Raw genomic sequence first — 15,472 nt, 5'->3', positions numbered from 1 at the left:
CTGTTAGGGGTTTCAGATTTCAATTTTAATAAAAACACAGTTAACCATTAATGTCTGCCTTTAGGTTTTACACATACAGTACAAAGATGTTATCAGAGGATTTATTTAAGTGACCACTCAATTATTTTACTTCCATTTTTCTCCCAAATTGAGAAATGTCCAATTATGGTCCCTGGCTCCAGCAATTCCCCACAACAGCTCAGGAGAACGGAAGGCAGTGGGTGTTCTTGAGGGGATGTTAGCGAACTACTGGCACTTGGAGGACAAAGGCCAGCACTGCAGTGGTCCAGTTTAAGCTTACTGAGTGGTGGTCCACTGTAGCACAATGAGGAGACTCAGTCCTTGTTCATTTTGCCTCACTAACTTACTGGAGCACCAGAGCTCCAGATAAGCCACTCGGAAACCCCAGGATTAACGTTTCATGTCCTTTAAGAAATATCTTAAAAGAAATAGCAAAGGAAGATGAAATAGGTTAAAATATGCTCTGTTTCGGGGCTCCCGAGTGGCGCATCCAGTAAAGGCGCTCCGCGTGAGTGCAGGATGCCCTCTATAGCCTGCAAGTCGCGAGTTCGAATCCAGGCTATTCCTTTGCCGATCGAGGACGGGAGCTTCCAAGGGGCGGCGCACAATTGGCCGAGCGTCGCCCGGGGGGAGGGAGGGTAAGGTCGGTCAGGGTGTTCTCGGCTCACCGCGCACCAGCGACCTCTGTAGTCTGGCCGGGCGCCTGCGGTCTTGGCTGTAAGCTGCCCGAGAGCTGCGTTGTCCTCCGACGCTGTAGCTCTTGGGTGGCTGCATGGTGAGTCTGCAGTGTGAAAAAAAGCGGTCGGCTTGGCGGCACACGCTTCGGAGGACAGCGTGTGTTCATCTTCGCCCTCCCGAGTCAGCGCAGGGGTGGTAGCGGTGAGCCGACCGTAATAAAATAATTGGCCATTCCAAAAATTGGGAGAAAATAATAAAAAATAATTGGCAACGACAATTTAAAAAAAGAAAAAAAAAAAAATGCTCTGTTTACATTGAAGCTCAGGGAACCCAAAGACACCTTTTCAGGAACAGTGGCTTGAAACCTGGTTCTATGAAACCAAACCCATCTCCCCTGGTGTGCCATGCAGTGGACTGAATAACCTAGGTCTCTGAAACCAAGTTAAAAGCCACAGTGGCTTCGTGTCCCCTCGGCTATACACCTCATTGGTCATTTCCCCCAGGGAATTAAATTCTCCCAAACAGCCTAAGCTTTACAGCCAGTGGAATGCTTAGACCCTGCTGAGGTGAAATGGCCTGAAACGGCAGCCAGATATAATTTAATACTTGCCTGCTGTAAACTGCATCTTTATAGTGAATGGGAGTCCACAGCAGGTAAGATTTATAGAATTATTTCAGTAGTTACTGTATATACATATATATTTTTTAATTATCATCATTTACCATGCTTAATTATTTCACCCCTGCTTTTCTCCCTAATTTAGAGTGTTCCCTGGAGGACAAAGACCAGCCCTGCCAGTGTCCGCATGAAGCTCACTGGGCACCTGGCCAGTGGGGTCCACTGTTGCATGAGAATTGTGTCTCTCTGTGAAATCCCCAGCAAAGATCAGCAACTTCACAGCCAGGCCAAGAACCTGCGCTCCCCTGACTGACTTACCCTGCACACCACGGGGCCATGCCTTTACCAGGTGAGCCACTTGGGGACCACATGGGAACACCACATTCTACAGTTTTCACTTGTTCAGGTATAATAATTTAACTCGATTGTGTTAAATAAATCCACGGTAGCAAAAAATATATATATAAGTGTGCTGGCTATAGCTTCAGTAAATATAAATATATTGCAACGATAAAACAGGCATTACACAATGGCTTTATTTCACCCTTTCTATCTTGAAATGCCTTAATGAATTTAACATAATTGTGAATCTGGGCTTCTTTTTAATTGAGTCGTTTTCTTTAAACACATTGGAAGAACCTGACATACAATGTAAACTAGATGGTGATGGAACAAAATGGGGAATAAAAAAAAACAAAAAAACACTGAGACTAAAGATGTCTGCATGAAAGGACTGCCACATACTAATCATTGTGTCCGTCTCAGTTCTGGGTAATAATTAGTTGCCAGATGCTGGGATAATAGACATGTGTACTTGATGGCATTAACCAGTTTTCAGCTAGCAGTGTCTTTTGATTACTCTTGTTACTACTATAGAATATTAATGACATTGCCTTTTTTGTCTAGATTTTGGTGCACATGTGTAATCTCAATGCAGCATTTTAAAAGAGTGTACTTTATATATTAGGAGTTCATAAATAATGTATAAAAGGATCAGTGTCTCATGTTTAAACTTCAAAAGGAGACTAGAGCAAGAGTCTTGAATGTGAGGTCTAGGGCCCAAATGCATTAATTCATTATGGGTTATTTTAGCTGCTTTTAAAAAGTACCAAATAACAAAACAAAAATAATTTATAAGCAGTGTTAGCATTAAATAATTTAACATTTTATAGTTTGTTTTTTAAACCAGCTGCGCATATGGATAGTGGTGGAATAATTGCAATGTAATTCTGAAAATATAAAATTACACTACTGTTTAAAAACAAACAAAAAAACTGTTACAAACAACCACAAGAGATACTCTGCAAGAGCATGTTCTATTTACAAAGACACTGCTGTTACTGTAAAACCTTTTGTTTCTTGAGGCCTTCGTGAAACAGTATGACTTTTCAATATATATATTTTTGTATTGGGGCTATCCATGCAGTGGAATCCACGTTTACTCTGGTGCCACATTTTGCTTGTAGTGCTTGCAGAATGGGGCAAACTCACTTGCAAACTGCAAGTCATTTCTGTTAGCAATTGTAACAAAAGACCTGCGGTAACTCTAAAGATAGTCAGTGATAAGGCCAGCGGGTATTATCACTGCAGTAAATACACTTCCAACATACACAAATCCCCCTAGGAGGAAGGCTAATGAGAGCATGTTCTGATCTTCCAAACCAGTGACCAGTCAAAAGAGATGGCAGCATCAGCAAGACAAGCCAGTATGCTGTACAGATGGTACAGTGCTTTGATATTCTTCATTTTAAAAATGTGTTGTTTTGTGGCTCCAGGAAATCTGGTCATCATAATGGCTGTTATAGCCAAAATGATTGGACAATGATTAACTGCTGTTCAATACACAAAGGCTTTTAATACTTAGCAGTAAAATGCCTCATCAAGTTTTATTGAAAGCGTATCTGAAAGCGAGTCCCAGCTATGGCTGCTTTATAAGATCTGGCTTGACTGTTTTTAACCTGGCCAGACAACTTCAGGAAATTGGTTTCCTGTGAACCTTACAGTACAATTACATTTCTACAGCAAGATTCCTATACTGCTACTACTTTTGATCCAACTTGTTGAAATGTGTATTAAATCATGCTTTTTTCACCATTTACATTGGGATCCGACTGATCGAAACACCATTGATTGTTTACTACTGGCTCTAGAGAAGGTCGTCAAGCTATTTTTTTGACCACTTTTAGAAGTAACTGGAGTTTTAGGACCATGATATAGCAAATGTTTTTTCATTAAAGGCTTGGTACTGTTCTGGAGGCGACAGGACAGCCCCTTTTCTTCCTTTACTAGTTTACCCCAGTCGTTTAAAAGCTTGGCCTTACTGCCATCCTTCAGTTGTGTAGTTTCTCACTTCACTGGAGGGCCGACAGGAGAGATCCAGGGCCACACCTATCCCATCACTCTCTCAATCATGCTGTCGCCTCGCTCATTGAATTGACACTTTTGTACTGACACGAAGATGCCTAAGACATGCTTGAAGTAGTCAGGTTTGTGCTATCAGGACTTTGAATTGATCTAAAGGAAAAAAAAAACGCTTCACATTAATTCAATGAGTCAATTTCAGGTGAGTAATGTTTATTTCAGCTATTTACAGTAAAGCATGATTACATGATTTGTATTAATTTGTATAACATCTTGTAAAATGCTAAACTGAAGGTAGCAATGCCAGGCAAAGTAACATATCCATTTATAAATCAATAGAAACAGTGCAGGGTACATCTGTTAGGTTCAAGGATCACTGAAATATTTGCAGCAGAATCCCTTCTATTGTTTTACAGTTGGGTCAATTCCCTTTTTTCAATTCTCATTTAGAATCAATTCCAATTCCGCGAAATTGAAATTGATTAAAAGAGAAATGGAATTGGAAATTGATTTTCAAATGGAATTGGAACTGAAAAAAAGAACTGACCCTATCCCTGCATTGTATCCTTTCTTACACACTTTCAATACAGCTCCAATACACCCAGTTAAGCAAACTAATTACCAGTAATATTACTTGATAAGAACAGACATTCTTTCTTTCAAGCTGCTTTAACCTCTTACATACAAAAATATTGCACACAATTCGAATATATAACAGTTAGTAATAGTAAATTAGCAGCCATATATCTACAGGTTATCGCACCTAATGTATTGCACAAAACTTGGATTCCACTCCGTTAATGCTTGCCGGGTTGGTCTAAGTATTCAGACCAACTGGTGACAGATTCTCTCTTAATCCTTGGAGACCGACATGAAAAAATCTACACCTATGATCCCCTTGTTCTTACTTGCGTTTCGTCTGTGCTCGTGTTTACTTCAATGGGGTGTACTCATTTTTTTTTGTGGAGTGGGGCTCATTTTTGTATTGTGGTGGTAAAATACAGCTGCAGACATTCCTACAGCACAAATACAATGTGTTTCTCTTGGTAGGCAAGAATAAGAATCATTCCCTTTAAATAATTGTGTCCCTTTCAAGGTAATTGGTAGTACAATTGCACTTTCACTTTAATCGTTTTACCACATTTATACTTTTAGCGATGAATCCTAAATGCTACCAAATTGCTTTGCCAAATGCTAGAATTACAGCAGCAATATAGAAGCAGACATTAACAGTGCATACACATTTGTAGCACACACAGGCGTTGTACTCAAGACTGGTATTTGATTATCGATGATGCAAGTCTGGACTGCAGAATGTAACAGAAAACTACATTTAGCTATTAACACCAAGTGCATTAGACTATTGGGAAGCAGATATTAATTTGCTCAGCTATAGAATTAGGCACGTTTGTAAACGGCACCAATTAGATTTTTTTTTATACCCAAGCATAACCCTAACCCTTTGCCCAATTTGTTTTGGTAATGAAAATGAACATTGTCTGGCATTTTTGTACTACATTCTACCCCAGTATTTTACAAAAATCCTCTTGTACGTACAAATAAAGTTACTAAAGCAAGAAGCAACAAGATATACATATAGGTTTACTCAATAATTGTAACGGACACAGTTTAAGCCAGTGTTTTTGCCTTTGTGATACACTTTGTGGCAAAAGGAAACAACATCAACAAAAAAGGAAATAAAACTAAGTTAAAACAAAGAAACTACTTTGACATTTTCAACCCTGGTCCCAAAATGACTGTTGTTTTAGTCCACTAATGTTGCACATGCAATGGCCTCAAGCTTTAGTGAATATCAACCCTACCAGTAACAAACTAAAATGTCATTTATATAATCCCTTTTACAGGACAGAATAACGATCAAAAGCTCTGCAATAAAAAAGCTCACAGACACAGATTTACAGAGGTTACAAAGAATTAAAAATACACTGCTTAAACAAATAGAACAAACGGTACATTTGAAGTGATAAACTTTTTGGGGCCGTGTAACTTACAAAGCAATTCCAGTACAGTACATGCCATTACCATTCATGCAAGCCCTTTCTTTAGAAAGCTAAATACTTAGCAAACCATCAAAAGGGAAGCATTCTGCAGTCTTACTGCTTTTTGAAAAATGTACACCTGTATATGTAGCTTAAACAAAAACAAAACATGACAAAAAGAGTTTTGTAAGTTACAGGCCTTCAACTCCAGCTTCATGGCAGCGCTTCGACACAGATCTGCTCTTCCGATATCTCATCTAGTATCTGAGCTTCCATCGGATTGGCAATCTCATTGTCAAATGCTTCCGGGTTTGAGACGGAATCTTCCGTGCCCCTGGCTTTCCTGCCGTGCTGCTCCGAAGGGGATGTGCTTTCAATCGACTCCAGATCTTCGATGCCCGCTCGGTAATGGATCATGAGAAGGGTTAGGGCTTGTAGTCTTTCTCCGGATTTGGACAGGGCTGCAGCAATCAAAGACTTCTTCCTGGCGTCAGTGGTCTCCTTTTCTTCTCGGACAAGGGAATTGTTGTGTTCCAGCTCCTGGTCGATCTCTTGTTGCAACTTGTCCAACATCAGTTCCAGCTTCTGGGATCTCTCATCTGTCGGCAACCCCCGGTAAAGATCTCGGCCGATTTCTTTCACAGCAATGAACACACTGTCATCCAAGCCTCCTTCTTTCCTGACTAGTTTTGTACTTGCAGGAGCTGGACGTTTGGATGGACTGCCAGCAACATACGTCTCCGTGTCGCTGCTTTCATTATCAGATGTGTTGGGTGTGTGTTTCGGAGAGGGTTCAACTGTCTCAGGTCCCTGCTCTGCAAGGCGAGACTTGGGTATCTGTCTTAGGTTTAACAAGCGGGAGCTAGTGTTGATGATATGTCTGGTTAACCCAGTGGTGGCCTTGTTCAGGGTTGACTTTGCTTCCAAGTCCACCCTCTTGTCACCTGCCATGCAGTAAGGGTGCTCCGCTAGGCATTTTTCCTGGCATTTCTTATGGCACACATAGGCACAGATCATGCATTGTGATGCTGCTTTGGTCCAAACTTTCTTCTTGCAGTACTCACACCAAGTTGGGTTTTGAAACTGTGTGTCTTGGAAATTATGCTTGACTTCTGTAATCAGCATTGGTGGGAGGTTTGCTTCTTCTTTGGGAAACAGCGACACATCTTCCTGTACGCTGCATTCTCTTTCCCTTTCTATCAAACTGCTAGAGTGCTCAGATTCCCCCTCTTTCAAATAGGTGAAGTTTACAGCAACATCCCCGTAACACAGTTTTTCATTAAATCCCTTATGAGTGCTTAGATTTCTCAGAGCAGTTCTGCTGACACTAGCTTTTGGTTCTGGTGTGTTTAACCTGAAAGTGGTTTGATATTCCATAGAGGATGTGGACAGACATTCCAAGGCGATGTGTTCAAGTTTCAAACTTACATATCCGAGGCAGATGAGACTACCAAGTTTAAAAGGGTCCTTACACCAAAGTGCTATATTAAGGTACTTGTGGTGACTCTCTGTCTCAAACACGAATGAGGCTTTTTTCCATCTGGCAATGCGGTTGCGGTAAACGGCTTCCGTGGACTCCCACGCTTGTTCCTCCACACTATCCTTAGTGCTGCAGGAACTTTCAGAAATCTTGTCTTTAGAGTCCGCTTTGCTTGAATTTGAGGGTTCCAGCTCTTCGTTTTGTTCCATGGGTTTCACAGGTGACTTCTCAGCTGCTTTCTCCCCGTTGTTCGAAGGTGGAGGCGGTCTTTCCGGCTTTTCAATGGGGGCGTCTCCCGAATCCAGTAGGCACTGTGTTTCTGAGGAAGCCAGGGTCAGCTTAATGTGAGGTCTTGGGGGCACAGGGGGTCTGTTCGGAGGGGCATTCGAAGGCTTGCCTTGCTGTTGAGTTGATTCTGGGGGCTCTGTGTTTTTTGGGAGGGGAGGTTTAGTCCCATCCTTTGGCTGTGGCTTCAGTGGTGCCTGAAGACCTCCCAGGTTCACTTTGCGGTTAAGGATGGGGGATATGGTTCCTAGGGGTTTAGAAGCAAGGTTGGACACTGTCCTTTTGGGGCTTTGGTTTATGGTCAGCATAGACTCTTCCTTGATATCACTGTTTGGTGGCTTCGCCTCACACACCTGCTCTTCCAACTCGGGGTCCAAATCTTTGCCGTCGCTGCTGTCTAAGGTGTTGATGCTGGCAGAGTCCTCCTCGTACACGGGCTGCGTCAGGTAGGCTGGCTCTTCCAGCTGAGTGAACCCTTCCTGCAGCACCCCCACTGGCTGGAGCTGATGACGCACTGGCCTCTCGTAATACACCAACACCTTATCCCCAGCCTGCTTAATGAGCTTCGGGACTTGAACTGAAGAGGTCACCTTTACTCCTAGAAAATCAGTGAGAACAATTGTAGAAAAGTGCTTCTACCGTTATAAGAGACAAGTTACAGTACATAGTATTGTAAAGCCTCACTTAAAAGTTGTTTCTATTGAATGTTTTATGGGTACACTACAATTCCACGTCATACAGGACTTGTATGTTGGTGGACCCTGAGGCTGTGCCCGTGAGTGGCATCTGACAATCTGGGATATTGAAATACTGTGCTTTCAATCTCTTATTTCCATATTATAAATATGTATTTTAATGTGCTTTTAAATTTCCAAAAAACTGAGGACACTAAATTTATTAATTGGACCAATTAAGCTTCTACTAAGCACTTAATTGGTCCAATTAAGTAATTTAGGGTACAGTTGGAACAAAAACCAGGAGGGACAGCGGCCCTCCAGGACCTGGGTTGAGTAGCCCTGTTGTATAGTATAGTTCTTTAATGCAAAATCTCCTATGTAGTCATGGGCAGCAGTGTGGAGTAGTGGTTAGGGCGCTGGACTCTTGACCGGAGGGTCGTGGGTTCAATCCCCAGTGGGGGACACTGCTGCTGTACCCTTGAGCAAGGTACTTTACCTAGATTGCTCCAGTAAAAACCCAACTGTATAAATGGGTAATTGTATGTAAAAATAATGTGATATCTGTATAATGTGAAATAATGTATAATGTGATACCTTGTAACAATTGTAAGTCACCCTGGATAAGGGCGTCTGCTAAGAAATAAATAATAATAATAATAATAATAATAATAATAATAATAATAATAATAATAATAATAATAATAATAATGTTGTGACAGCCTCATCTGTCTATTGCTTATGAACTCATAACATACATAATACCTATGTTTTAGGTGGTGTTTTTTTCAATGATTTTACACAGCAGGGATGGAAAGAAGACTCACGTTACACAGCAGTTTAATCCATTCCTGGTTTCAGTACAAGTTTAAGCACACACACCTGAGCTTGTTAACTATACAATGTGTCTAATCAAGCTTGTGTTAAAACCTGGAATGGGGGAAACTGCTATGCAATAGGAATCTTATTTCCCATCCCTGCACAGATAGCAAAACCACCAGTACAATCTTCAGTTAATGTATCAAAACAGATCAAATATGGGATTTGTCTTAATTATGCTAAGAATGACAAATAATTCAAAAGATTATTAAATCTGCAGTATTAAAAGTACATGACCTCTCACCTCCAATGGCAATGAGTCTATCTCCTTTCTGAAGGTCGGCCAGGGCAGCAGGGGAGTTGGGGACTACAGTCTCAATGCTGACATGCACAGCATCCCCTTCAATGGTTGGTGCCTGCCTGAACGTCAAGCCAACACTTTGGGAGTTTCCTTTGATGATTTCAGCCTGAACAAAAGCAGAAACAAAACAGAAATATCATTACTAAGGCGATCAAAGGACCATCATCCAATTCTGTTCCATTCTTTGTTTTACAGAAGAATTTTACCCCCTTCCCTTTATTAAAATGTAGTATTTAAGTGGAACTGCGATAAAAAGCATATACAGTACATATCCTGTGGTGAAAACAGGACATTGCTGTATTGCAATAACATCCATCAGTTTTCACATGACAAAGTTCATGCCTTTCAAAAATTATTAGTGAACACCACTTGACTTTGAAAGCATTCAGACTACTCACTGCTGCCACCACACAGATTAAAAGGACACCGGCTGTTTAGAGCTGTATTGCAATGAAAAAGACCCACAACATACTACAATCACTGGGGTCTGTTCAATTGCTCTATACAGACGGCTTTGAAACCTGTTAGACACAATAAATACTGTACTGGCATTCCTGCCATTGTGGTTTTCGATTGACATATCTACCCATTTTATCACAAAGGGTATTTGGCACAAGAAAAATACCAATTCTGCTACTAAAACTAGAGATGCAAGATGTTTTTGGGAAACTTAGTAGGACATAGGATCACTCCACATATTAAAAAAAAAATACATAAAAAAAATAAAACACAGCTGTAAATTCAAAATTAGAGCCATCAGTATGACGAAAACATTGATGACCATGAAATACATCAACAGTACAGAACAGTATAGATTAAGAACTGGCAATGAATAGTTTAATGAGAATTGGATAAGTGGAATTTAACCTAGATGTCATGAGGTAAGCGTTCCAGTAGTACAGTCGGCACCGCTTTATCCTGGAACCACGGGAGAAAGAAAAATATCCTGAATAAGCGGCTGTCCCAAATAAGTTAGTTGAGATGACCCGAGTTCTTAATGAAAAAAAAAAGAATGAAATCACATCACATTTTATTAAATGTTAAATACATCATTTAAAAGGAGTCCATGTTTTTTTTTTTTTATTCCTAAACAAAATTAAATCGCACCTGCGATGTTGACACACCAACTTTCTTTGCAACAGCAGCCTGAGAAACCACAGGAGACTCCAGCTCTTTCAAGAGTGCAACGTGGTTTACACAATTTATGCAAGTCACAGGATAATCACATACTCACTGCACTGTGCTACGCGACCTGTCTTGCTCTGAAAAAGCGATCTCCGTTCATCATTTGAAAATACTGTATCCCAATTAAACGACATATTGCATTGAGAAGAACTGTCACCCGGAGTTATATCCCATTTAAGCAGCAATCCCGATTATCAGGATCCCGACTAGGCGGCGCGACTGTATAATACAATTTCAGCACATGCAGTGCTGCCTACATAGAATGTTGTTACACTTGAAAGGAAGTCAATGTCTTGTTACCAGCTGGCAAGTAAAGGTAAAGGAGTGGGAGATGTAACTGTTTGTTTGGTTGTAGGCATACCATTTGACAGGGATTATGCGGCTTAACTGCAATGAAGTCTGTGGCGACACCTGCTTTACCAATGAAATGTATTTCAAAGCAAGAATCCTGAAGCTAAATGATGAAAGGAACCCTGATGACCTTTCCATGTTCCTCAACTGTGGATCAATAAATAAATCAGATAAGATCTTGATGGATAGTGATAATAAAAATGCCTTAACCACTTCAACTCCAGATGTAAAAATGAAACCCCTTCCCAGGTACCAGATTTTGAAAATAATAATAATAATAATAATATTGTTTTCAAACCTCTAATTGCTATAAAATGTTAACATATGATGAATAAAACACAAATAAATGGCCTAAACTGTGTTTTTCATTAACCCTTTATGCTCCTGTGTACTACATACCCATGTTAAATACAGATAAACACACTTTTTTTTTTAACAATGAAAACAAAAACGCTGCTAATAACGCTAATAACAATAATAATCAGTAAACAGTAATTATCAAATAAAAATCAAACATCAAAACGTGTGCCATTATCGACTTGCTCGCTGCCATTTATTGAAATGTTCAATACAACAGAACACTAAACATTTTTCTTGTGTCTTTTGTTTTAATTTTCGTAGCAGACCCTGCACCTTTGTTGCAGTCTCTGCTTCCCTTGTGTTGGAGGGATAGTCACAAATGCATGTACACAGCTACTTTGCTACAGGCATTGTGATGGATCTGGCTGCCGCATTGCCTGTACCCAGTGCTGTGTTTTGATAGTACTTCGTCACAGCACTGCCATTTCAAACCAAACAGCTTCCCGTTTGCAGCTGGGTTACCTGTAAAGTAGCTGCATGCTCTTCTGTTTGTACAGTTTGTACTGTTCTTGGCTTCACATCCTCTTATCATCGCAGAGTGAGAAGTCAGCATCACTGTCGCTGGTACTGAAATCCTCCGAACCAACTTCACTCCCGTTGCTCATTATAGAAAGACCACGTACGTTGTCATGTTTAGCTTTCACATAAAACTATATGAACTACAACTAAACAAGTAAAACTAATAATAAAACAAAAAATAATAATTAAAAACATTATATATATATATATATATATATATATATATATATATATATATATATATATATATATATATATATATATATATATATATATATATATTGTAAGACAGCAGGGAGGGGGTTAATCGCCTCCCTGCAGAAAAACATGTGAAAATGCAGTCCCTGGGCAATTGTTAATTGATTTATTGTTTAATTATCCCCTGCACCTGGGCAGCAATTGTAAATTAGGACCAGGTGCAGGGTATAAGAGAAGAACAGTTAATCTGCTTGGGGGCTGCTGTGTAGAAGGAGGCAGAAGAGGTGCTCTGCTTCTGAGCAGTCTGGAAAAACGTAAGCTGTGTGAACCTGTGTGTTTGTGTTGTGGTGACAGGTAAATGGCTTAGCCGTCCTGCAAGTTAGGCAGAGACTTACCTGTATAGTCAGCGCTCCAAAACAGAGTTAGGTTTTTGTTTTGTTTGTTTTGGGTTTTGTTAATTAAAAATTGTGCATCAGGGCTTAAAAAAAAAAAAATCCATTCCTGTGTGTTGGGTCGTATTTTTAAAGGGGCACGAACCCGTGTAGCAGCGTTTTATTCACATATATATATATATATATTGTGAATAAAACACTGCTACACAGGTAGATTGGAATCGCTACATGACATGCAATTGGATAGAAATGTCACCTGACCCTCCCCCGACTTTCATTGCACATTACTATTATTATTATTTATTTCTTAGCTGACGCCCTTATCCAGGGCGACTTACAATTGTTACAAGATATCACATTATTTTTACATACAATTACCCATTTATACAGTTGGGTTTTTACTGGAGCAATCTAGGTAAAAGTACCTTGCTCAAGGGTACAGCAGCAGTGTCCCCACTGGGGATTGAACCCACAACCCTCCAGGCAAGAGTCTAGAGCCCTAACCACTACTCCACACTGCTGCCACAGTACTAGCACTGCCTTAGAGAATGAAACCTGAAACGCTAGACTGAGAAACCGATCATAGAATAGAATGGAAACTTGACGTACGCAGGTATGGCATGGTGCTGTAAGTGGGTTTTCATTTGACGTACGTCATGGTGTTGAAGTGGTTAAGCCTTTAAAATTCAAATACATTTTTTTGCTATAAAGTGTGTCTTTTGAAACTGCACTCATGTAGCTAATGTAATCTTTCCACAGTTAATGTTTAGGGGGCATGTTTAAATGTTTGCATCTGGAATCTGGAATACAAGCCTGACACCATAAAAGGTATAAGGGATACTATCCTCTAATTAGCACTTTTCTTTTTATAGCCAAGATCTGGTCCTCACTTGAGTGCTCTTCACCCCGAGAGAAAAACATCATTATCATCCTGTGCACAGTCTGCATTGTTCAGAGGGTACAGCAGTTTGCCATGTCTTTATATAAATGCACATCATTTCTTAACAGTATATTTATAATTTGGGTCATTAAACAGTAGTTTTAGGTCTGAATAAATGCCAATAAAGTGTTCTAATAGCCCAAGAAGGCTCCAAAGACTAGCTAATCTTTACACTTATGCCTCTAAATCACCAATGTGCCACAGTAACCTTAATGAAGGTTCCACTTCGAAGCAAATGTACTGTATGTCTTGGGCTAGGGTTATAACCCAGCCCTGGTTTCAGAACTCCCCTTTTATAGTTATATTATTAAAATGACCAGGTGACAGGAATTTGAGCTGCACAAACCCATTATTTGGAGTGAGCTCTCCACAGGTAAGAGTCACTGGTGCTGATTGGGCTAACTTACCATGCCAAGTGAAAGAAACAGTTGGATTTGTGCGGACTCCACAAAGTCTAAGCCAAGCAGCAATCATCACACATCCAAGCAGCTGTTTCTCCACTTGTTTCACCTGGAAAGTTACAATTAGCCCGATCAACACCAATGATCCTCACCTTATAGTCAGCAGCTGATTTCTGTGGAGAGCTCAATTTGAAATAATCAAATAATTGGTTTGTGCAGTACTACCTTTGTATGTATGTTTACCATTACCAGTTGTTCAATCAGCTTTATGCAAGGGACAATTTATGTAACAGCCCAGATTGCTCAAATTCCAGTATATTTAAATACAATACTTAATTGAAGTTGGGTCTAAACCCAGGACTGGGTCTAGTCTGAGTAAGAAATATTGATTGGATTGATTCTATTGACAAGTTATTCTGTAATGATTACATTTGTTTTGATTTATTTATGTATTTAGCAAAATAAAGTTTGGATTTAAAACCTGTCTGTAATTCTTCTCCACTCCCAAAGAACAGCACTGTGTTACTCATTTGAGAAAAGCATCATTATCATCCTGTGCACAGTCTGCATTGCTCAGATGAGGGTACAGCAGTTTGCCATGTCTTTATATACATGTGCATCATTTCTTAATAGTAATGCCCTTTGTTTTTCTCCTACTTTGATCACGAGAAGGCTGATGTTATTGCATTTTTTCATGATGCATTTAGTCTGGTTCATCTTGATGCCACTTACCCTGCTTTAGGTTGTCCTCTTCAGGATCTAAAAGCTTCATTTCTACAGAAAACAATCGTGACAACTGACAAATACAGAATCATTCCTACAACAGTATATTTATAGTTTTGGGTTATTTAACAGTTGTTGTTTACCTACAACAGTACCATTTACTATTAAAAGTAAAGTAATAACTTTAGAAGCCTTCAAAAAACAGCTTTTAGGTCTTTACAAGGTACATCTTTACACTCAAGGTTACTGGCAACAGTGATGTTTCTGTTTATAAACAGCTATACAAGCTCTGTCTCTACTCTGAGACCAGGGCTAGAATCTCTAGTCCTGCACCCAGTCCCCTTTAGGTATATTACTGAAATGACCAAGTGACAGGGATTTGAGCGGTCTAGCCTCTGTTAAATCTGCTCTGAACTGAACGTCTCAGATAATATATTGGACATCCCCACATCTCAAATAATATATTTTGGACGTCACCATCAGAAATAACATGGTTTATATGCACACGTATTGTGTACATTACAGTACATCACTGGGATCCTGGCTGTAAATAAGGCAGGAAGGTGGTTTGGAGAACTCTTCAGAAAAGAAATGAGCACCTTATCCAATCTTTGATGACAAAGCAGCCCATGTAAACTGCAAATTGAGGGGATTTCTGCAATTCGAGCTAATTATACCCTAGTGGCTGTCACAATAAAGCCAGCTGTCTTGAGCCCCTTTCACACACAAATGCTGCTACTGAGCCGTCTCAGAGATGTTAAAAAAATTATTTAAAATACCCACTCACACAGCACAAAATTGCGCAACATATGCCGGTATAATACCATCATAACCCTTTAACACAGCCAAAGGGATCATGTAAGTACAACTTTCAAACCTGTCAGTCAACAGATCGTTTTCATGGCAACAACAATTTGCCCATAAATTACAGCATCACTCGCCGGTATTGGTCACAGTCAGTGTTGGAACACTGTTTTTTAAAGCATTAATCTCAGATTATCTTTCTTACATGTACAGATACCACACACACATGGACTTAAACCCCCTGCCTTACGTCAACTGCATTACTGTAATTATCCTCCTTAACAGTGTGCCATCCAACAGC

General features: G+C 40.0%; 1 protein-coding gene and 1 long non-coding RNA gene across 2 annotated transcripts in view; one reads left to right on the top strand and one right to left on the bottom strand.

Annotated features, from left to right (window-relative positions):
• The first annotated feature begins 401 nt into the window (after positions 1-401).
• Positions 402-14,025, top strand: LOC131740211 (uncharacterized). Its single transcript, XR_009330839.1, has 3 exons — positions 402-1,353; positions 1,464-1,667; positions 13,176-14,025. It is a non-coding gene; the product is annotated as an uncharacterized LOC131740211 (long non-coding RNA).
• pdzd8 (PDZ domain containing 8) overlaps positions 3,863-15,472 on the bottom strand; it is a 79,547-nt gene continuing 67,937 nt past the window's right edge. Inside the window, exons 4-5 of the mRNA XM_034031387.3 lie at positions 9,242-9,404; positions 3,863-8,042 (exon numbers count right to left, since the gene is read on the bottom strand). Coding sequence (XP_033887278.2) covers positions 5,893-8,042; positions 9,242-9,404 — 2,313 coding nt within the window. The 3' untranslated portion in view covers positions 3,863-5,892. The remainder of the gene's footprint in view (positions 8,043-9,241; positions 9,405-15,472) is intronic.

The sequence above is a fragment of the Acipenser ruthenus genome, chromosome 13 (assembly GCF_902713425.1).
Source record: "Acipenser ruthenus chromosome 13, fAciRut3.2 maternal haplotype, whole genome shotgun sequence".
Taxonomy (NCBI): Eukaryota; Metazoa; Chordata; class Actinopteri; order Acipenseriformes; family Acipenseridae; genus Acipenser; species Acipenser ruthenus.
This window is presented reverse-complemented; position numbering and strand designations above follow the sequence as displayed.